This window comes from Muscardinus avellanarius, assembly GCF_963383645.1.
Source record: "Muscardinus avellanarius genome assembly, chromosome: 3".
Taxonomy (NCBI): domain Eukaryota; kingdom Metazoa; phylum Chordata; class Mammalia; order Rodentia; family Gliridae; genus Muscardinus; species Muscardinus avellanarius.
Window position 1 is genome coordinate 150,933,617 of NC_137788.1, and position 25,428 is coordinate 150,959,044.

Below are 25,428 nucleotides of genomic sequence, written 5' to 3' on the forward strand. Positions count from 1 at the left end.
CCCACTTCCTGTGCTGAGCACAGTGTTTGGCTTTGATAAGCTTATGTATACACATCATGACCACTGAGGTGTTTCCCTCTTACCCCTTTCATCTCCCTCACTAGATTCTCTTCTTTACTCAACTAAGGTTGAACACTTGGCAGACATAGAAATGCAAATTGAAGCTGGGTGTGGTAGTGTATGACTGTAATCCCAGTACTTGGGAGGCTGTGACAGGAGGATCTCTGGTTCAAGACCAGACTCAGCAATTTAGCCAAAATAATAGTAGTAGTAGTAGTAGTAGTAGTAGTAGTAGTAGTAGTAGTAGTAGTAATAATGATGCTGAAAGTATATCTTGAAGGTAGAATGCCCCCAGGTTTAATCTCCAGCACCACAAAAACACAACAAAAAAAAAAAAAAAGAAAGAGAAAGAGAAAAAAAAATAAATGTAAATTGAGTGAATTCTAAATGTCCAAACACCTTGGTGGGAAGTTGAGCTCATAAAAGGATGCTCCAGCTAACTTGGTTGATTCCAGAGTACTCAATTTCATCACCTTGTCACTGAAACCTTATATGGGTTACCAAACTTCACAAACCAGCTCCTGCGTCATTCCTGTCTCCACTTGACAAATGAGCCACAGTGAAAGGCAGTGGAGGGAGGAAAGGGATAGAACCCTGAGAGGCAGCCTTCCCTGAGAAGAGCTGAGACAGACACAGGTCCCTGGAGATCACTGGCCTTGTACACAAGAAACCAGAGAATAACCACCTAGTGTCTAATTTCCTAAGACTGAAAAGCCCAAGTACAATCAGTATTCCATGTTTTATTGACTCAAGGAAAAAACATGGGCTGGTGGTTCTGTCTCTCAAAAGAAATGAGGTATAGCAACCACCAGCCACACAGCTTCCTGGAACAGGTCCTAGCCAGCATGGCCCCATATCCAGCATATGATTAGAAGACAGCATAGCCTACTCACCAACAGAAAGAAGATCTCCCAGGACCTGGAGGATGGTGAGGACGGACGCCCTGTCAGAGGAGCTCTGCAATGAGAACACAGACAGCCATTGTAGGAAGGAACACAAGAAAGCGGCAGTGGTATGGTCAAGCACACACAAGTGAGATGCAGCAGTGATGTTTTCTTCCAATAAGACATACTCTCTACAAAAAAAGCATGGACAAGGGGGCTGTACTTGATAATAATGAATGAGCTTATTGAGATGAAACACAGGGTTCAGGGCTTGTGCCACCATATTTAGTTTTTAAGATTTTGGGGGAGCCTATCTTGTAGTAACATCAAGATACACAAAAGAATAAGTGTTGGTGATCAACATAAAGATTACAGGGGAAAGGGGGCTTTGTGAGCCAAGATAGACCATATTTTGATATTGCAGCAGGCTTAGGTTGCTTTTAAATGCAGGGCACAAGGAAGAAACAGAAAGACACAAAAATGCTATCATGCAAGTACTTCCTCGGCACAGATGAATTTTTTTTTCTAGAGAAGCCCAGGGTAGTACTAAATCATATTATTTTAATCACATTATGGAAATGCTCTAGAGGATCTTTGCAGTGCTCAACACTCTACTCCTTGTTATACAGAAAAGAACCATGAGTTCAGAGGGTGGGAAGACTTGCTGAGTCCCCTGAGGTAATTATATAGTGAAGCCAAAAGTACAACCCAGTCCAGGCTCCTCAAAACCAGGTCAGTTATATTTGCAAGCTATAATAAAATAAATCTTGTATCTTATTTAAGGCAAAGTCTTAGTCCTCCCATTAGTAAGGCTCATGATCCTCATCTGCTTCAAAGACCTCAATAACTTCCCATTACATATGGGATAAAGTCATAGCTCATGAATAGGCTTTCCAAAATTGTCTATGATTTTCTCTTTCTGATGTCTCTGATTGTATGATTCAGTTAAATCCCTTGCCCAAAATACATGGTTCAAAAATTTGGAACCACTCATAAGTTTCCTGCCCCAAATATCCCATTCTTTGATTGTAGCTGTGTTCATTTTATCTTCTCTTGCAGCACTCTTCTCTGCCTCTTGGCCTGATCAATATCAGCCCATATTTCCAGTGTGCAATGAACCCCATGAGCGCCCCACCCCAACCACAAGCTGAGTGGGTCTGAGATCCCTTCTGTCTCCCTACCATTCTGGACTCGGCCCTGACAGTGTACTGTCATATGATATTACAGTACATTATTATCATGTGATATTTACTTTGATATCTAATATCAAATATCTTTGTAAATATCATATGATATTTACAGTATATTATTATCATATGATATTTACTTTGAGGTGCGCCTTGCTTCCTTCTCTACCCCCATTATTAAATATTAAAATCTTTACAGATATTAAAATCTATAAAGAATGAACATATATCTATATTCCTAGCACTTGGCACAGGGTATGTTTCAGAGAAAATGTGCAATAAACATATGTTAACAGAACCAAACAGAACCAAAAAGAACTCCGAGGGAGCCATGAAGTTCAGTAGCACCCTACAGACACAGAACATGCATATTTCTCATCTGAAGCCTAAAGCCTTCCAAGAAGTCATACTCCAAACCTTGGCCAGGGATACTTGCCTTAGCGCAAAATGGGGGCATCACAAAAACCCATAGTCATCAAGATAAGTATCTTTAGATATTCTTGCAAATCAAAATTAAACAGTTCACAATGGACAAAATATCAAAACTGATCTAATTCCTGTTCTGGATTGAATAAGGCCTATTGGGACCATGGGACACTTAACACCTATACTCAACCAGGAAGAAGACGTGGGTGTGCTCTATCTTCTCCACCGGGAGTTTTTTCTTTCAGTGGCAATCTCAGCATTCTCTGTTCTAATGCCTCTCCGTACAGCTGCCCTGAGTATTAGCAGAAGGGATTATGCTAAAAATCTCCAAATTCATGATACCCTCCAACAAATGTCATATACATATGCAGACTGTGTTGGTGCCTTCCCTTCCTTAGTTATCAGAAGATGGAAATAGGAACCAAGGAATGGCCCAGAAATGTGTCTATCATTCTGTGGAATTGCAGGTCTCCAGCACTTTGCATGTGGACCTGAAGGTGGCTCACAGTGGAAAATGAAGTCCCTTGAATGGTCTCACTGACCAGCACTGACATTCATAGATCCATTCCTAGCCCACCCCATCTTTCTGTGAGGAAGGAGGAAGACAAAAGTCTTTTGCAAGGCTGTGCAAATGTTGTGTAACTTTTAAAACACTGAATTCATTCCTCAATTATGAATAAGAAGAAAGAAGAAACGGAGAGGTGAGAGAAGAGGAAGGGTAAAACAAATAAGGTAGAAACTAATGGAATGGAAAATGAAGGATTCAGATGGTATTCCTTTCATTCAATTATTCATGCATTCACTCCACAAACATCCGATGGAAATCATCTGTGTGCCCATCACCGAGGAAGGCAGAGAAGATAAAAACTGATCAAAATACAATCTGCAGTCACGAGGCTCTGATCTGGTTCAAATGAACAGTTGGCAGCCAGTCAGGAGCTGGATGCTAAGGCCTGTGACAAAGGAAATATCGATGCTGGGAGCATCCTGGAAAAGGGCATTTAAAACCCAACCAGGTCCCCAAGGGATGAATCAGGGAAACCAAGTAGAAAAGGGGAGGAAATATATTCCCACGGTGCTGTAGCCCTGTGAACTCAGAGGGAAGCCTGACCGAGCATGGTGACATGGGGGGATGGATCTACATCCAATCTGGCGGGAAAGAAGGAAACAGATGGTGAAGGGAATTGTGAATTCCTTGTGGGCAAGATCTAGACCTTATTCATCTCTGTATTCCCATCTCCCAAGGTATCATTGACAATTTGTATATTTTATTGAATGAATTTCTCTTGCTAAGGAATTGCTTTATTACAATGCCCACTAATACTCCCTGAGAACCGCGTTGTCTTAGATGCCTCTGCTGTATCTGCCAGCAGGGATGTAGCGCTGGCCATATGGTAGGTATTAAATCACCAGTCCCAAGTTATTCTGACTCGTGGCCAGCAGTTTAGGCTGTACACACATTAGCCATTGCTCTGTAGCGGCCTTCAAGGAAATCCCATTTTCTTCAAAGATGGGGTGATCCAGCACAGATGGAGGATGTGGGTCCCTCTCCCCTACCCAGAAAATGGGCCAGAGAGCATGTCTTCTAAGTTTTTCTCTGTGTGTGTGTGTGTGTGTGTGTGTGTGTGTGTGTGTCCAGGCAAGTAGGGGGGTGGGGGAGAGGACATGAACAACAACAACAAAAAGACTTCTCTGTCTTTGGACATTGTCAAATGAAGAAATGATACTGGGTCCCAGGTAATGTTAAATCACTACATCAACTATGGGGCCATCTGCCTATGAACTTTCAGATAAGAGAAATAACAAACACTCTCAGTTTAAAGTCCACTTTTAATTGTGCAGTTTGTCACTGAATTCAAGAGTAACAGATTAAAAATTATATACCTGCATGTGCCCTCTTCCCAGGCACTGCAGTCTTAATAGAAAAGAAATTGATTTCACAAACAACCCACAGGGCCAGTCTGCCAAGAGAATCCTGCCATCACAAAGAAATGAAGAAGAGACAGTATCTCTTTACCAATGGTGAGTTCATGACGCTCTCATTCAGCTCTGAGCCAGGATGCATCAGCACAATATTGTTTTCCTTTAAGTAAAAATTATGGCTATCAGTGGAGAAAAAAATGCCCCACAAAATCTCAACTGACATTAATTTATGCACCGCTATATTTACCAATAAATATTTTACACTATTTAGAAGAATAACACAAAGCCGTTATCTCACCCACAGTAATAATAAATGAGCAATTAAAGAAGGCAGGATGCAATGTGCCTCGATTTTCCTTTAATGATCCTTTTAAATGAATCATTGAGTAATCCCCTGTTGTTTAAGACTTTCCTATAAAATATGGATCTGCCACGCTTTCAGAGAAAGGCAGGCAGTTGGAAGACCAAACCGTGTCTTTCACAGACTGTGGGGTTTTGAATTGCAATTTTCTCATATATTGTTTAAATTCGTCACTTCCTTGCTTCTATGTCTCCCTGTTCCCTTTCTCTTCCTGACTCACTGTGGTATGAAAATAAGAACCTTCATATCTCTCTGCCTGGGAGGCTCATCTCCAGCCTCTGCCCTACCTGAGTCCTGAACACGCCAACTACACAGGACCAGTTACTGTGCCCAAGAGCATCATGGGTACCAGTCCCTTCATCCAAACGCTGCTACTTAGTACCATTTCTCTCCCACCCCCCTTAGCAAAGCACATTTAAATTCCCAGCTCCCATATAATTTTCCCAGCTAATCTATCACCCCAGTACCCATTACCCAAAACTGCCATACATGGTCACTACACGACTCTAGGCATGCCCCTCATAAAGGCTATGCCATGGTGGGTACCTCCTCGAGTGGTACAATGCTGGGCCTCTCCAAAAACAGAAGAATTTTCCATCTGCTTGCTGCTGACACTTTATACTTTTTATTATGATCCTTACTAGACTCTATTTTTCTACCTCTCTGTTCTAGTAATCTATGCAGGGGTAACAAACTACCCTAAAAAGTAATAGATTAAAATAGCAGCCTTTAAATTTTATCTCTTGATATTGTGTATAGAAAATTTGTGCCAGGCTGGGCTAGGAGATTCCTCTGAGATCTCAAAGTGGAATACTACTGTCAGGTGCACTGGTCTGTAGGGGATATATATATATTTGTAGTACTGGAGATGGAACCCATGAACATTTTATTTCTGAGCGACACCTTCAGCCCAACTTCTTATTTTCTTTGGAAACATGGCCTTTCCAGGTTTCTGAGGACCTCACTAAGTCTCTGAGCCTGGCCTCAAGCTTGTGAACCTCCAATCTCAGCCTCCTAAATACTGGGATTTCCAGTGTTGCCACCAAACCTGGTTGATGCTCTCACTCACATGTTGTATAGCGTGGTAAAGATGGCCGGAGGACCACGGTTACTTTGGACTGTTGACTAGGATGCCCACATACATCCTTTCAGTAGGGGAATTCTAAGGTACTTGAAATTTCTACATGGTAACTGACTTTCCCCAGAACTAAGAGAACTATGTACAAGTTGCCAGAATTCTTTTGACTATATCTCAAAAGACCAAATGTCATTCCTGCTACATTCTATCAGTTAATCAAGTCACTGATGCTATCTCAGATTCAAGCAGAAGGGAATTAAATTCCACCCCTCAATTGGAGGAGTCAAAAGGAATTTGCAACCATTTTTAACTTCCTATCTTCCTTTAAACCATGAGCTCGCCGGGCGTGGTGGCGCATGCTTGTAATCCCTGAGCTTGGGAGGCAGAGACAGGAGGATAGCGCAGGTTCGAAGCCAGCTGCATGCGCTGGCTTAAGAGACCCTGTCTCCAAATAAAAAAGTATAAAAATAGGTCTGGGAGTATAGCCCAGAGGTAGAAGGGTTTCCAGGAACCCCAGTACCACCAAAAATAATAATAATAATAATAATAATAATAATAATAATAATAATAATAATAAAACAAATAAACCATGAGCTCCTCTAGAGCAAGAATTTCACCTCATTTCTCTTATTATCCCCAGAACTTACCATGGGAACTTGGCATTTAGAAAACTATGGAATGGAATTAGATGGGATGGGATGGGATGGAAACTCAATGTGCAACCTGCCAGAGACTTGCTACCCTGATCTCCTTGAGGCCAAAATCTACCTTAAAATGTTTCCCAGTGAGAGCACTGTTAAACAAGCTTACAAAGGTGCCTAACTCAACCTTTCTTTCGAAACAACTGGCCAAACAAATAAAAAATGCCTACTATGGGCCAGACACATGTTGATAAAAACAGACTTTCAGTGTCAATGCGACCTTACAGTGGAGGGAAAATTGAAGCATCCTGTGCCTCTGATCTCAATTTTTTTTTTTTTCAGAAATGTAGTCCCAGCAGGAGTGACATTTGATCTCATTGAGGCAGTCCATCCCCACCACACTGGGGATGTACCTTTCAGATCATTGAAACACAGCATGGATGTCCTGCTGCTTTGTTCTCATAGGCCAAAAGAACAGCCCCAAGGATCTCTAATTCTTGGTCTCTAAAGAATAAGACAGAGCCTCCCTCTTCAAGACTCATGAACCAAGAGCACAGGACACAATTCAGAGCCCGAAAAAGCCATGGTGCCAAAAAAAAATTTGTTCTTGCAGTCATGCAGTTTGAGGTCCATTGGTTAAATAAAAGACATTATTAAATTTGGAGTTAGTAATGAATTACTGAGGTGAGCACTAATCACAAACTTCAATTACTAGAAACGGTTATAATACCAAAATCGGCAACCAGCCAGTCTCTCATCTTTACATAAGAGGAAATAGACAGTAACCACATGATTAGAAATTTAGTTTAGACAGAAGGAAAAAATTTCCCATCAGGGTTGAAGTGAGTTCATAAGAGAGAGGTATTTTAAGAATATAGACTGAAATACCTAGGAATACAATGAAATTACCTCTGTTTCAATATTATGGAGTTGATGTGGAAATGGTGGGGGAAAGGGAAGCTGCCATGTTAACAGAATATGACTTTATAATACAATGTTAAAAATAAGTGACATATAATGTCTTCTGGCTGCAATGTCTAGAAAGAACCTTGAAGATGAAATCACTTTTGAGAATCTTTCCTCATTTTTCTCTAGATGTAGACAAATGCCCCAATCATATCTTATGTCTTAATTATTAAGGATATCTACAATCCTCTTCTCAATTAACAAAGGATGTCATGGCCCAGCATGTGGATGGTAAAAATGGAATGTGGTCCATTTCTGGTGAGCTCACACTATGTCCCAGGCTTTAAGCTAGACTCTGAGACTACCATTAGTTGTATAAACATACACAGGCCCTGTTTGCATGGAGTTTTCAGGTTTGCTGGGAAGGCAGATACCATTCACAGTCACCCAGACACATGTCAAATTGCAGGTGCTAATAATCGCCTGTAATTTTTATATTGTGTCACACAAACATAAAAGAGAGTTATATGACATGAATCAGAAAAGAGTTTTCTTAAAAACTAATGAGCTGAGCTGAAGGATAAGCAAGAGTTAATTGGCAGAAGATAGAAGGGAAAGATCCACTGAGCAAAAAGAGGAGAGTGTGCCAAGTCCTGTGGCTGGTGAGAACAGGAAAAATCTGAAGGACACAAAGAAGGTCAATGAGGCTGAGGCAAAGAAAGGGAAGAAGGTAGAGGATGAAAGGAGGAAGCGAAAGAAAGAAGGTGGTTAAAAGTATGTGAATTTAGGCCATACATGGGGGCTGACACAAGAGGATTACAAGCTCAAGGCCAGCCTCAGCAATTTAACAAAACTATTTCAAAATAAGAAATAAAATAAGGATTGGGGTATAGCTCAGGAGCAGAATGTCTCTGGGCTCAATTTTTAGTTCTAGAAAAAAGTAAATAAATAATGATATACATTTAATTCAGGTAGATGTTGTGCTTACTTTCATAACCTTTGTTAACACTCAACCTCTTCATTCACAGATATTTGCCTAATAATTGTACCTCCTGAATCTTACATAACCAATTTAAAAATGTGTACTTCACTTCCTGGGGTAATGATAAACACGCAATAAAATATTGGTCAGTAAACATGTGCTATCACCATGTTAGACAAAAGGTGAATAATCTAAAAATAGGTCTGAAGATCCTTAGAGATACATCATCTTCTGGATCAATTTTCCATCCAGGTCACAAGGCTCCTGATTTAGCAGAATGCTCTTAAGGACGGGGGGAAATAAACCTATGAAGAGGGTGAGGTCTCATCCTCAGTAAGAAACAATTTTAAATCCTCTGCTTTCCCTACAACACCCAGCCCCACTTGTTGTCACACAGCAAATGGTGAAGTCTCCCAGTCGTAATAATAATAATGACGGCAATCAGCAGCATCCTATCCCTGAAAGGTTCTCTGATTTCTTTTAAATGGCACTCATTGGGAAGCAGGCTCCCGTCTCTATTCTAGGAAGGCTCTGATGTCTCTCCAAAGCACAGTTGACAAATTACAGCGTGAAACTTCTGGGTTCGAATTAAGGATGACGGAAAAGAAGTGTCAAACGGTTTCCAGCTTATCTGAATGGATTCTAAGCACAGCAAGTAAATATCACTTCCAGGTGCCTACCGGCCCAGGCTCAGCAGTCACATGGAGGAAGTAAGTTGCAATCTTCTTGCTTCAAGGCTATCAACTGGCTCACTTGATCCTCTGGATCCAACACCTCCAAAAATGCAGGAACAATCAAAAGCATCCAGGACAGGCAGTGAAGCCACTGGACCAACCAACTCTCGGGTACCTCCATTCCCCAAACACTGAGAAGGTGACCTTCCCTGGGGCCCCCTCTCAGTTATTAGCATTAAGTTTAAAGCAGATCTATGACTCTGACATCCCTGGTGAAATATCCCAGCTCAGGAATTCCTGTTACCTCATGGATACTTCTCATGGTAACTGCCAACTTGGGTACTCTCTAAACTAAACTAGTAGGTAATGGTTTTCCTTAACCCAATCTGGAAAGTTGTTTTTCAGAGATATATTGTACCATTTGAGTATTTAAAAAAAAAAGGCCTCAGGACGTGAATTGGCATCCCATACAGTCAACAATATCATAATTATTGCCATTTGAGAGTCTACTCTGTTTCGGACATTATTTACTGCTTAATCCTCAAAAACAAAATCATGTTACAATTTAGCTGTGATTATTTCTATTGTGCTGATGAAGAAATTGAGGCCAAGAGAATCTGAATGATTTGCTCACGAACTAAAGTAACTTTCTTCATATTTTCTGAATGAAGTTTCAAGACCTAGTGAATTTGAAATAAAAAATTAGGACATTCTAAAATAACTAAATTAATGTTTCTTTCATGAAAACATCTTGAATGCAGAATCCAAACTGTGAGAATTTTAAAACATGACCACCAATAAAAAATGAATAAAATAAAATAATAAAAATAAATAAAACATGCCCACAAATATTCTGTCATGCCTACCACCAGTAAGTGGGATCTATGCCCCCTACCCTTGCACCTTGGCCAATCTTAGTAACTCTCTTATTAACAAATAGGAGGTAACAGAAGTAATGCTGGTTAACTTTCAAAGATAGGTCATAAAAAAGAAATGCAATTTGATGTTAATAAACAGACATCAGGTCACTGGGATACTGATGTCTGAAGCCTTGAATATCCATGTAACGGATAAACTATCTTGTCCATTGAGAGCCCAGACCAAATGGAAATATTCATATGATGCCCCAGGAGACAGCCAATTAAGCCATCAGCTGACTGGGGATCAGCTGGCCTCAGCTATCAATCACAAGAGTGAGCAGTCTTAGATGTTCAGACCAGTGGAGGCTTCTGATAGCAATGACATCAGCCACACAAGGGCTGCCCTGCTGAGTCCTTTTCAAATGCCTGACCCACCCAATTGTGAGAAAAATAAAATACTTTTCTTTAAGCTACCAAAATTATGATAATTTCCTATACAGTCCTAATAACTAGAATGCAAACTTATCTCAAAGCAGATCATTAAAAAGCATTAGAAATTTGGTTACTAAAAACTGAATGACAGAACCGGGCATAGTGGCACATGCTTGTAATTCCAGCACTGGGGAGGCTGAGACAGGAGGATCATTGTTCATGGACAGCCTCAGCTACTTAGTAAGGCCCTTTGCAACTCAGTGAGACCCTGCTTCAAAATAAAGAATAGAAAATAGGGCTGGGGGTGTAGCTCAGAGGTAGAATCCCCTGGGTTCCATCCCCTGCAAAAAAAAAAAACTGAATGACAATAAATCAATCTCTCTCTCTCCCCAACGTATGTGTGCACACCTAGACCAAGCAGATCTCACAAATAATTTACTTCATCTCTTACTCAATTATTGATTTTTGCAAGAGACAACATGATGGAGAGAAGAACAAAACATCAGATCTGAAGGTTATAAACCTCGTTCTACCAAATTTTTTTTATTTTGACTTCAGGTAAATCATTTATTTTCTCTAGACCCTAGATCCCACTTGTTCTTCTCATGCTTCAGCTATAGCAATAAGATATGATTTCTCAGACCCCTACCAGTGTGTGTGTGTGTTGTGTGTCCACATCCGTGCGCATGCGCTCTACTAGGAATTGAACCCAGAGGCATTCTACCTTCAAGCTATACCCCCAGCCCTTTTTAAAAATTTATTTTTATTTTTAAACAGGGTCTCTGTAGGTTTCTGAGGCTGATCTCAACCTTCAGTCTTCCAGTCTCACCCTGCCAAGTACTGGTGTGCACCACCCTGCCTGACCCCTTCCAGTCCTATGACCTTGTGACAGCCCACTGACATTCTATGATGTCAGACTGGTTTCCATTGAAGAACCTCATGCTATGAGGCCAACTTTCTATTTTTGGTAGTGTGGGAAAGCAGCGACTGCTGAGTGCCAGGCTCTTGAGAAAGAAAAGGGGGAGAAGAGAGAGAGAGAGAGAGAGAGAGAGAGAGAGAGAGAGAAGAGAAGAGAAGAGAAGAGAAGAGAAGAGAAGAGAAGAGAAGAGAGGGGAGAGGGGAGAGGGGAGAGGGGAGAGGGGAGAGGGGAGAGGGGAGAGAGGGGAGAAGGGAGAGAGGAGAGAGGGGAGAGGGGAGAGGGGAGAGAGGGGAGAAGGGAGAGAGGAGAGAGGGGAGAGGGGAGAGGGGAGAGGGGAGAGAAGGGAGAAGGGAGAGAGGAGAGAGGGGAGAGGAGAGAGGGGAGAGGGGAGAAGGGAGAGAGGAGAGAGGAGAGAGAGAGATGGAGGGAGGGAGAGAGAAAAGCAGGAGATACTAATAGTGTGTTCATGTGTTCATCTGTTAGAAACATGCCAAAGAGCCTCAGAGGAGAGGTAGATGCCCTCAGGCAGGGCATGTAGCTCTTTGAAAGATAAGTCCCAGCTCTCTAGAATACACAGCATAAGAGACATGAAAGAGGCCAGTTCCATCTTCAGGTCCATAGTCCCTGACCTCCCCCAATCCTAACCTCTACTGACCATTATTAAAGACAGCACCATGCCATTTTGGAAGGGCAGCTCTACATTTTGCAGATTTCCCAGAAATGAATAATTTCCTTTCTTTCTGTACTCATATGTTGTCCATGGCCAACAACCTTTAAGGCATGAAGACATCCCAGTATTCACCTTCCAACTTGACAATTTTCTATTTTGGTCTTTCCGTTCAACCAGCTCATACACTCTCCACATGTCCACTCTGCTGCTCAGCTCATGGCAGTTAAGGAGAGGAAAAGAGAGAAGAAGCCAGAGACAGATATAGTTCTCCCCAGTGACCCACTCCACCATGCCCCACCTCTGAATATGATACCCTGGGGACCATGCTTTCAACACATGAACTTTTGGGTAATAATCCAGATTTGAATATATACAACCACTATAGTAAATAGCCAAAAATAGGATAATGTTACCCACTATAATAAATAACAACTAAAAATAAACAAGTATGAATGGACCAGTCATAAAAAGAGGGGACTTCTTTTTAATTTAAATAGTCCAAAAGATATATCCTTGATTGATTGGTTGGTTGGCATGGCTTCTATAATAATGTTTCAAGCACTCAGGTTTTATAGTTCATCTTTTCTCACATGTCCTCTAAGGTCAATATGTTCATCTGCTTCAAATGAATAGGAAAAAATACAGACAATGTCTCAAAGATTTTTGGGGGGTCAGGTCTAGAAGTGGCATATATCTTCTAGCCTCATTTTATGAACAGAAATTGTCACATGTTTATAAATAATTATGAAGGAAGATGGAATAATTAGCCCATCCAGTTAAAAAGAGAACAAAAGTTTTCAGTAGACAGTGGACATAGCTCTACCATAGTAAAATTTTCCCATCTTTTACTTCAAGTTTCCCACAGAATATAATCCCTTTCCCTCCTTGGTTAGCTTCCTTCTGGTAGATACCATCATTACTTTGCTACCAAGAATCACCTTCTATATCTATACTCATCAAATGACAACTCAATATAAACAAGATCAAGAAACACTAGATTTCCCATCCTACAATGTAAGGGCATTTTCCAAGATTTTTCCTAAATGAACCAATACTTTGCTTATGAAAGATTGTCTCTGTGATAGGTCACACCTGTCAGGAGGATTAAAACCCTCAACTAAGCAAAATTAAAACCCTCAACTAAGCAAAATACTATATGTGATAAAATGTTAGGCAAAATATTATATGTTAAAAATCTTAAACGGTAGTAATAAAGAATTAACATACCACCCAACAGATGTCCAAGGATAAAAATATAAAGTCCCTCTGCTTCTGAGTTCCTTCATGATCTCAATGGTAGTAGCTGAGGCCAAATATGACATTACCAGACGTGAAAATTTTCTAGAGTCATTTCCTTGTTTGAAGGCCACATTACTGGGAAGTATTTCAGAAAAATACTTTGCCAATGCTCATATTTGACTTTGTATGAAAAGAGACCATCCTTTGAATAATTTCATTAGGAGTATGGCCTCCTCTTCTCATGAAGTACTTCTAAGATGTATTTCAAGTTATATCATGAGCTTCTTGGGCCAAATGACCCATACCAAACATCTCCAAGCAACCTCAACTGTGATTTTCATCCCAACAATTCTCATCTTCAAAGGAAAATGTTCCCTACCAAATATATCCAGGAATCTCAGTGCTATGTGGCCAGCTGCAATGAGAATTTGTTGCAAGATTTGGTATATTAATTATAACCACAGTGAAACAGCTAAACGGAAAGCAGACTGGGAAATAAATTAAGCAGCCTATTCATCATTCCAAATTCCCTGTGACTTCATTTCCCGATCATCCAAAAATCAAACTATCAGTTAAACATATTTTTCATCTGCATTTCTATTATAGAACCTGTGTTGACCACTTCTTCAGTGAATTAAGATGTTCAAAATTTAGTCATGACTAGATAACCTATATGAGGGTATTTTGTAAAAAACAATTTTTTTCCACACAGGCTCAAACCCAGCCTCAGCTACTTAGTGAGGCTTTCAGCAACTTAGTGAGACCCTGTTTCCAAATAAAATATAAAAATGTCTGGGAGTATAGGCCGGAGGTAGAAAGCCTCTGGGTTTCACCCCCAGTACCACCAAAAAAAAAAAAATTTCCTAGAGAAATCTTATTCCTCATCAAAAGTTCACATAGACTCTAACCTCTATTTGTGAATATACTATACACTTCTTTGAAAATGTGAACATCCCACCCTGGAACTATAAAAACCCACAGATGTCCCCCTAAGACTTTGCCAAGGACACTGTGCCTGCTGTGGGTGGAATCTGCTGTTGGACATAGCAGAGGCTCAGAGAGATTCAGGCCCTACATTGGTGGAAATCACGGAGGAAGACCTACAATTAATGCTAGATCCAATTAGGAGGATCTCCAAGATCACCACAGATCACCCAATTGTGGTGAATGGGGAGAAGTCAGACCAATTCAGACCTAGCTGTGGAGAACAGAGAATCTTACATATATACACTGGGTTTATCTCAAAGCAAATGCCACCTCTGCAGGCAGGAAGAGACTCAGGCTCCACATATATGGAAATCATGGAGAAAGACATATGCTTAACACTAGACCCAGCTCCATTTATACCAGCCATCTTCATAGACTGAGAGAGACTCAGAGAACCAGGCTTGTAGCAGAAAAGGTGCCAGTGGCACTCAGCGTCTGCACAAAAAATGAGACTGCAGAACCCAAGTCTCCTGAGTATTCAAATATTTGTAGGGTTGTATTATTTCATTGTTGTTTTGTTTTTGTTTTGTGTGTGTATATGTTTATTTGTTTGCTCTCTTCCCCACCCCTTTCACAACCCTCCTCCCTTATACACACATCCTCTCTTCTCTCCGTGCCTTTTCTTTTTTTTTCTTTTCTCTTCTTTGACTTGTATTAAATCCACTTCATAGCACTATACTAAATACATTGGTTATTAGAATCCTACTACATATTCACTATTTCTATTCTCTACTATATACTCCATTACCAAACTCATACTCTGATTCTCTTTGATCCTATCTGTGGATTTACTCTGTTCTTGTACTTACGACTTCACTTTTCTCCTCACTCAACCTTCACGGTTGAATACACACAACTCGCCCTTGTATACACTAGCTGACACATAGAGACTGAGAGAAACCTATCAAAAGTAACAAACTTCTAAAATCATGAGGAGGAATAACAAGAAAGCAATGAGCTCCCACAACACCACAATAACAGAACCTAACAACGCAGAATTGCAGAGATGGCCAGAAGAATCAAAAAGTTAACAGTAGAAGTGATACAGGATTTCTGAAAAGAATTTACAGAGAGCCTGAAAGAAGTAAAAGATGCAATCATTGAAGTGAAAGCATCAAAACAAACAATATAAACAGTAGATTAGAACACATGGAGAACAGAATCTTGTTCTTAGAAAATGACTCCAGAAATAAATACATAGTATATATTTTAGAAAAAACAATTTGACAGCATGAATTGGACATTGAAAAGATATGAGCCCATCTTAAAAGAGCTAATTTAAGAATAATAGGTATCGAAGAGGAAAGAGAAGGCGAAACCAAAGGGATCAACAATTTTTCAAAGAAATAATATTAGAAAAATTTCCAAACATAGTCAAAGAGATTGATACACAGGTACAGGAAACTTATAGAACCCCCTTTAGACAAGATCAGCAAAAATGTTCACCATGCCACATAGTAGTCAAATTGACCAACATAGAAGCCAAGGATAGAATCTTAAAGGCAAAAAAAAAAAAAAAAAAAGATCAATTGACATTCAGAGGCTAACCAACTAGAATCACTCCAGACTTCCCAAACCAAGTCATAAAATCCAGGGCCTGGAGTAATATATTCCAGACTCTGAAAGAAAACAACTTGTATCCAAAAACTTTCTTCCCAGCAAAACTATCTTTCAAATTAGATGGAAAAACAAAACTCTTCTATGACAAACAGAAGCTGAAATAATTTATGTCTTCCAAACCAGCACTAGAGAAAATACTCAATTAGCTGCAAAGAAGAAATAAGTAATACATACCAGAACAAGAGAAACAATAATTTCCATTAAGCAAACAATTAAGCCAAGAAAAACCTTACACAAACTCAAACAGAAGTTAAAACTCAAAATGTTAGGAATTAAAAATCATCTCTCAATAATCACACTGAATATAAATGGCCTCAACTTCCCAATGAAAAGATATAAGGTGGCAAAATGGATTAAAAACTAGAATCTATCTGCTGCATGCAAAAAAAAAAACATACCTTACAATTAAAGATAGTAATAACCTAAAGGTAAAGGGCTGAAGCAGGGTAATCCATGAGAATGGAACTTGAAGACAAGCAGGAACAGCAACTATGATATCAGACAAGTTAGACTTCAAGCCAAGCTTATCAGAAGAGACAAAGCAGATCATTTTTTACTAGTAAAAAGAATAATCCAGTAGAAGGAAATAACAATAGTCAACATTTATGCCGCAAACATAGATACAGCTACTTTTATAAAACACATTCTTTGTGACACTAAGTCACACATAAGTCCCAATACAATAATACTTGGAGACTTCAACACCAGTCTCACATCACTAGGCTAATCTTCTAGACAATAGATCAGTAAAGATGCCTAAGACCTAAAGAATACCATACACCAAATGAATATATTAGACACACATAGAATATTTCACCCAACTACAGCAGAGTTCACATTTTTCTCAGCTGCTCATGGAACCTTCTCCAAAATAGATCACATCTTGTGCCACAAATTGAGCATTAGCAAATTCAAAAAATGTGACATACTTTCCTGTGTCTTTTCAGACCACAATGCAATGAAACTAGAAATCAACTGTAGAAGACCCAGAGAAACCACATAAACATGTGGAGATTGCACACCACACTCTTGTATGAAGAACAGGTCATAGAAGATGTAAGGAGTGAAATAAAAAATTACTAAAACAAACAAAAATAGAGATACAACTATCAAAACCTCTGGGACACTTTGGAGGCAGTATTAAGAGGAAAGTTCATAGGACTGAGTGCCCACATAAGAGAAAATCACCAAATAAACAACCTAATGACACACCTCAAAGCCCTTGAAAAATAGTAAGTCTAACCCCAAAGCCAGTAGAAGACAGGAAATTATTAAAATCAGAACAAAAATCAATGAAGTAGAGAATAAAAAAATGCAGAAAATCAACAAAACCAAAAGATGATTTCTTGAAAAAATAACAAAATAGAGAAATCATTAGGCAACTCAACCAAAAAGAGAATCAATCCAAATTACAAATATAAGAAATGAAAAAGGATATATTACCACCAATAGTGTAGAAATCTAAAGAATTCTCAGAAACTACTTTGAAAATCCATACTCCAACAAAACAGAAAATATGGGAGAAATTGACAATTTTCTAGATAAATACAATCTTTATAAACTGAGTCAAGAAGATACAGAAAATTTAAGCCAATCAATAGCAATCAAAGAGATTGATGTAGCAATAAAGAGTCTACCATCAAAGAAAAGACCAGAACCAGATGGTTTCCCAAGTTAATTTTATAAAACCATTCTAGAAGAGGTAATCCCAATACTCCTCAATCTATTTCATGAAATAGAAAGAAATGAGACTCTCCAAAATACATTCTATGAAGCCAACATCACATTACTACCAAAAATCAAATAATGACAGCTCAAGTAAAAAAAAAACTACAGGCCAATATCATTGATGAATTTAAATGTAAAACTGCTATACAAAATACAAGCAACATACATTCGAAACATCAAGAAAATCATACACCATGACCAAATAGGGTTCACCCAGGTATGCAAGGCTAGTTCAACATATAAAAATAAATAAATCCATGTAATTCATCGCATAAACAGAACCAAAGACAAAAATCACATGATTAGTTCAATACATGCTGAAAAAGCCTTTGACAAATTCCAGCATTCATTTATGCTAAAAGCACTGCCAAAAATCAGAATAGAAGGAACATACCTCAACATCATAAAGGCAATCTACAAAAGGCCCACAGCCAACATCATATTAAATGGGGAAAAACTGTGAGAATTCCCTCTAAAAACAGGAACAAGACAAGAATGTCCATTATCACCACTTTTCAATATAGTACTTAAGACTCTAACCAGAGCAATAAGGAACAAAAAGGAAATCAGAGTAAAAATAGGAAAAGAACTCAAACATTTCCTATTTGCTGATGGCATGATACTACAGTTAGAAGACCCAATAGACTCCACCAAAAGGCTTATAGAACTGATCAACAAATTCAGCAAAATGTCTGGATAAAAAAATCAATCTTAAAAAATCAGAAGCTTTTCTGTACCAACCATAAATTCACTGAAAAAAAAATCTAGAAAACACTTCCACTCAGGATATCCCACAATAAAAATAAAATACTTAGAGATAAACTTAACCAAGGAGATAAAAGTCCTCTACAAAGAAAATTATAAAACATTGAAAAAGAAATCAAAGAAGACCTCAGAAGATGGAAAAATCTTCCATGTTCTTGGATATGCAGAACAAATATCATCAAAATGGCCATACTTCCAAAAATTATCTACAGATTTAGTGCAATACCCATTAAATTACCAAGGTTATTCCTCACAGACATAGGAAAATCAGTCCTTAAATTCATTTGGAACAGCAAAAATCCCAAAATAGCCAAAGTATTTCTCAGCAACAAAACCCATGCAGGATGAATCCCAATATCTGACTTTCAACTATACTACAGAGCCATTGTAATAAAAAAAAAAAAAACCAGCATGGTACTGGCACACAAGCAGACCAATGGAGCAGTATAGAAAACTCAGAAACAAATTCACACACTTAGAGCAAATTGATTTTTGGCAAAGGGGTCAAAAATATACACTGGAAAAAATATTGCTTGTTCAACAAATGGTGTTGGCAAAACTGGTTAACCATATGCAGAAAAATGGAAATAAACCCCTTTCTCACCCTGAGCAAGAGTCAATTGAAGATGTATTAAAGACCTGTAAATTAGACCAGAAACCTTGATGTTCCTTGAAGAGAGCAGAGGCCCAACACTGCAACACATAGGCCTAAGTAAAACCCTTCTTAACAAGACCCAAAAGGCACAAGAAAATAAAAGGTGGGTCAATAAATGGGATTGCATTAAACTGAAGAGCTTCTGTAAAGCAAAGTAAACTACCAAGAACCTCAACAGGGAGCCAACAGAATGGGAGAAAATTTTGCCAACCATTCCTCCGATAGAGGGCTAATATCTAGAATATACGGAGAATTCAAGAAACTCACCACAAAGAAAACAAATAATCTAATCAAAATGGGCACACGAACTAAATAGATACTTAACAAAAGAAGTTCAAATGTCCAATAAATATATGAAAAACTGCTCAACATTATTAGCCATCAGAGTGATGCAAATCAAAACTACCCTGAGATTTCACCCAAGTCCAACTAGAATGGCAATCACTAAAAACACAACAACAACAAATGCTGGTGAGGATTGTAGGGAAGTGGGAACTCTAATACACTGTTGTGGAATTGCAAATTAGTGTGACTACTTTAGAAAACAGTATGGAAGATCCTCAGAAGAGTGAGAAGAAACCTCACAATGCCACTTCTGGGTACCTACCCAAAAGAATGGAAACCAAACTACCAAACTAATGCATGCATATTTATGCTCATAGCTGCACAATTCACAAACTATGGAACCAGCCAAGATGTCTATCAACAGATAAATGGATTACAAAACTATGGGATATGTACAGAATGAAATTTTACTCAGACATAAAGAAGAACACAATTACATCATTTACAGGAAAATGGATGGAACTGGAGAACATTATGCTAAGTGAGATTAGTCAGCCACAAAAAATAAGAAATCAGATGCTCTCTCTAATATGCAGGAGCTAGGGAGAAAATATGTCATCGGAGGAACTCTAGACAAAGAAGAAAAAACTATAAATGAGCAAATAAGGCAACCTAACTGGGGGGGTTGGGAGGGGAAGAGAGAAATTCCTTACTGTACATGATGTACATTCACAAACATATCAAAGTCAATCACTAAGCCAAGCTTAAGAAGGAGGGATGAGGGAGGGAATGGGTAAGGAGTAATTGAATGATGTGTGCATGTATGCCTCTAACATCTTGTACTCCATTAAGATGTATGACTACAAATGCACCAATAAAATAATTTTTTTAAAGGTTCAATAATAGAGAGTCATGACTACATGGCAGAATGTCCATTTGTCTTTTTATTCACCCATTCTATTGGGTGTTTATTTCAACTATTTGAAATTAATTAATACATTGAGCCATATTGAGGAGGTTTCAATGATGCTATCAGTATAGGAATTTTCAAGCTAAAAAGACACGACTATGGGTACATTATCACAGCGAAGCCCAAACTGAATTCAGTGCATGAGAATGGCTAGTGGGCAATCAGGAAGAGGTAGGAGAGGAAATGAAAATCTAATTGTGAAAGGTTTATAGAAATGGATAGTGGGGAAGTAGGAGGTTCTTTCCAAATGCAGGTAACAGTTCTTTTGGGGAACCATGGCTACCCCAATTTCAGGGTAGAAACCTCTTCCAAAACCTTAACTCTGTCTTAAGTTTTGACTCATGTCTTCTTGATGGAAGTCAATCAACTATGTAAACAAAACACAGATTCACCATGATTGAAAACCAAAGCTCTCTCCCACCAGGCATATATGGATTAGCCAGATAATAATTTAAAAAAACAGCCTTCAATCCTTTGGAGTTGTCACAAAGACAGTATTGTACTTGGAGGGATGTTTGGCAAAATTAGTTCTACAGCCCTTTTACTAATTTCTCACAAAATAAAGCCTACCATATTAACATCAATCAGTTTTATGCCCACCTACCAAGAATAATTATAAGTGTGTCTTGCCATCATACAGACTCTTGTGAGTAATTTAACACATAATTGGGTTAAGTATTGTGACCTTCTCTGATTCTCAGAAGCTCCATGGTCAATTAAAAAGTATTTGATGATGAATTACCATTCTAACCATTTACTCTTAAGAAATATATTCAAAAGTCTAGAGTTTGAACCATGTGATTGGAAGTATAGGCATTATTTGTGAATAACATATTGATTGCCTTAAAACTACCTAATGAGTCAGGGTATTGTGGTGCACACCAGTACATCTTAGTACCTGGAAGGCTGACACGAGAGGATCACAAGTTTGAGGCAGCCTTAGCAACTTACCAAGACATTCAGTAACCTAGCAAGTCCCTGTTTCAAAAATAAATAAATAAAAAGGCTTGGAATGTTGCTTAGATATAGAATGCTATTGGGTTCATTTCCTAGTTTAACAAAAAAAAAAACACCTATGCATTAATATCAGAGACATGGACCAAGTCTATTGTGAAAATAGAAAAAAAAGTCCTTGAAATTTTCAATAAACTTTTTGTTGTCATTGCTCATTTTGTTTTGTAACTGAGGATATTGAACTCAGGATCATTTTACCTTCAAGTTCTACTCCCAGACCTAACATATTTTTTTTTATTTAAAATAATTTTAAGTTGGCAGAAATTCCAAAGAGCACAGAAAGCCCTTGTACACCATCACCCAGTTTCCCCACTTTTTAATATCTTACAGTATCAGGTACACTGTTCAAAACTAAGAAACCAGAGCTGGGTGTGCAGCTCAGTGGTAGAGAGTGCTTGCCTAGCATGCATGAGGTTCCCGGTTTGGTCCCTAGCACCAAAACAAACGAAAGAATCACTATGAAACTGACACTGCCTTATTGTTAGCTAAACTCTAGACGTTCTTGGATTTTACCAGATTCTCCAGTACTCTCTGCTCTGTTCCAATATCTCATTCAAGTTACCACACTGCATTTAGTTGTCATTTCCCTTCAGTCTCCTCTGGTCTGTAACAGTTTCTCAGTAATTCCTTTTTTTCTATAACCTTGACAGTACTGAAAAATAGTAAAATGATATTCTGAGAATGGCTCAAAATTTTGATGTGTCTGCTTTTTTCTCTCTCTCTCTTATTAGCAGACTGGTGTTATGGGTCTTTCAGATGTAAAGAATTTTTCTCATCTCACATTAAAGCTGCATCAAGCAACAGGACATCACTGATAACATCATCACTTAGTTTATTATTTGGTTAAAGTGATGTTTGCCATGTTTATTCATAGTGAAGTTATCATTTTTCCCTTCCTGTACTGTTTTTTATGTTTTTTTTTAACAAGTCACTAAGTCTAGCCTATCCTTGGGGAGAAAAAGTGTAATTAAACTGCCTCTCTTAGAGAAGTAGTTGATCAAAGTACTCTTGGGTCTAAAGACATCTTTTTTTCTTTCTGGTCCTAGAGATTGAACCCATGGGTTCAATCTCTGAACTAGACCCCCAGCCCTATTTTATTTTTTTTTTTATTTTGAAACAGGGTTTCACTAAGTTGCTGAACCTCCCTGAGCTGGTGAGACTGGCCTTAAACCTGTGATCCTCCTGTCTCCGCCTCCCAAGTACTGGGACTATGGGCATGTGCCACTACTCTTGGTCTACACGTATTATTTTAATCCTTGATGTCTAATATGTTCACTGCATTCAGCTTTCGTGGGAATACCTGCGTTCTCTATAATCCTGTTATCATCATATACCCATTCCTCTGCTTGGGTTGGGCCCTCCAACATTCAACCTGTCCACACCTCCTGCAGTTGTGTCAAGAAATGGACAACATCATGTTGCTCCAAGGCCCGTGTTGCCACCTGCTGTAGATTCTGGCTGCTGAGAGGTGAAGGGAGAGGAATTTGGAGACAGTTGTTCAGAGAGAGAGGGTGCATTCAAACGCAAATGTGTGCAGTAATTACTATGATAGGCTGTAATTTTCTGACTTCCTTTTGCAAAGCAAATTGCTTTTTGAGTAGAAATGTTCTCTGGCTTTCTTTCCTTCAAGTTTGGCCTTGGTATGAAATTCCCTATTTTCAAAAAGCCAAATTTGTTTCGTTTTATCCTATAACTAATTTAACACTAATTGCACAGTGACTACATCAGACATCATTGGACTACTGCACATTGTGGAAGGAAAACTCATCTGTTAACCTGAAGAGTGTAAGTAAGCCGAAGAGTGTGTTCAAAGGTTAATCTCTCAGAGACTACCTTCAGCTGTATGCAGGTTAGGACAGGATTGCAAAATATCACTGATTTCTGGCTCCCAACACAGCCATCACATTTAGAAACATGGCTTTCTCTCTGAATTGGGGAGAACTACCCAAATGGAACAGAATCTCAGACTTTCACTTCCTAATCTGACTGTTGTCAAATGCACAAATCACCCCCACAACATGCAAATGGGGAAGTTTCTGTTCTATTTTTATTTTTATTTATTTATTTTTGCAGTGCTGGGGATGGAACCCAGAGGAATTCTACCTCGGAACTACACCCCATGCCTATTTTTTATTCTTTATTTTAAAATAGGGTAACTGAGTTGCAAAGGGCCTCACTAAGTAGTAGGTGAGGCTGTCTGAGAGTCACGACCCTCCTGTCTCAGCCTCCCAAATGCTGGGATTACAAGCTTTTGCCACCATGCCCAACCTTGTGTTCTTTTAATATGTCCAGGGACAGAAAACTCAGCATCTCCCAAAACTCTCGCACCAATGTTCAAAATTCTAATTTTAGAGAAAGACCTCTGTAGACCTGGCTATTTCTTTATGATTTATACATTTGCACATTTGCCTAGTCACTATTTAAGAAGAATAATTAAATTTGTCTGTTTGTTTGAGAGATTAACCTAATCTATAACTATTCAGTCATATTAATAGCACAAATTAATGGATTTCACTCTGACATTTCCATACATGCATATATCATGTTTTGATTGTATCTGGCCTCCTCTCTCTCCAGTCTCTCCCTTCTCTCTGCCTTCCCAGGGCCTCCAGTCCCCCTTCCTCTCCTCCAATAGTGCTTCTATTTTCAGGTCATCTTTTTCTTTTGGTTTCCACATATGAGAAAACATATGGTGGCTGGGAATGGTGGCCCACACCTGTGATCCCAGTTCTTGGGAGGCTGAGACAGAAGGATCGCAGGTTCAAGGTAGCCTTAAGCAAGAAGTGAGATTTTCATGAATCTAGTGAGTCTCTGTTTCAAAATAAAAAATAAACATATGATTCTTATCTGGGTCTAGCTAATTTCACTTAACAAAATAACCTCCAGGTGTGTGTGTGTGTGTGTGTGTGTGTGTGTGTGTGTGTGTGTGTCACTGGAAATGGAACCCAGAGGTGTTCTACCTCTAAGCCATACTCCCAGCCCTATTTCGTATTGTTTATTTTAAAACAGGGTCTCACTGAGTTGCAAAGGACTTAAGTAGCTGAGGCTATCTGAGAACTGTGATCCTCCTGTTTCCGCTTCCCAAATGCTGGGATTACAATCATGTGCCACCATGCCAAGCTTCTATATATTTTTGCACAGAAGAATATCTGGAAAAGTAGATGTTTATAGTTGTTATTCCTGAGTGGTTAGGTTACAAGTCACTTTTACATATTCAAATTTCTAATTTTTCTAAAGTAACCACAAGAAAAACTAATAAAAGCAAATAAGAACACAAGAGAGAGGGAAGAATGTCCTGGGGAATACATGAGTCCCAAAGTTTCTAATATCCTTAGTGCAGGAGTGCACTTATATTAAAGAAATATCTCCATAGAAATTAATATTCTTGCTATATATTTTACTCATTTTTGCATTGATTCAACAGACTTTTTTTCAACAGACATTTATTGAAAACCAAAAATGTGCCAAGAGTTCTGCAAGACACTAGGAATACACAATTAGTGAGATATAATTGGTTCTCATAGTGCAATGGCAGACGTAAAAGCAGAGGAGTGGGGCTCTTCGGTAGTAGGGGTGGCTTATGGCCAGCCACTGTACCCATGTCTTAGCTTTTGCCATACTTGGTGATGCCAGGTCTGAGAAGACCCGTCTAGCCTCACAGTCGACATTGATGTATGTACTTACAATTTTTCAGCACTGAACAAACTGTGGGGGGCATTTTTGCTCATTGGCGCACAGGTACCTGTAGGTTAATGTCTGTCCTGAAGATAAGCTTAATGAGTCTTATAGGAACATTAGAGAAGAATCAGTTAGCTCTACTTTGGGGTCAAGGAAGGTGTTGCAGAGAAGGGCTTAAGGAGAGAATGCTGGAACTTTGCCTTGAAGCCACGAGGTGTCCATTCATCAAATAAACTGGGTGAAAGAGCATTGCAAGTTGTCCAAGAGCCTCCTGTGCACACAGGGGCCAGCAAAAGACGATCTGGGAAAGGAGGTGCTGTGGGGACATTAGATTTTATGTGGTAGGCAATAGGACAGCCTCATATTTAAGACCTGGCGTCTTGTGCTCACTCATTTATTTCAATGAATGTAAAATGAGTGAGTGAATGAATAGGTGGCACATGAGTGACTATGTGTGTACATTAATAAAAAATCTAGTTGGCTT

At 39.0% G+C, this 25,428-nt stretch overlaps 1 protein-coding gene across 1 annotated transcript in view; it reads right to left on the reverse strand.

The window, feature by feature from the left end:
- The window catches only part of AGBL1 (AGBL carboxypeptidase 1), a gene marked incomplete at both ends in the record, with an annotated part of 531,035 nt that overhangs the window by 468,455 nt on the left and 37,152 nt on the right, over positions 1-25,428 (reverse strand). Inside the window, one exon of the mRNA XM_080692476.1 lies at positions 954-1,017. Coding sequence (XP_080548602.1) covers positions 954-1,017 — 64 coding nt within the window. The remainder of the gene's footprint in view (positions 1-953; positions 1,018-25,428) is intronic.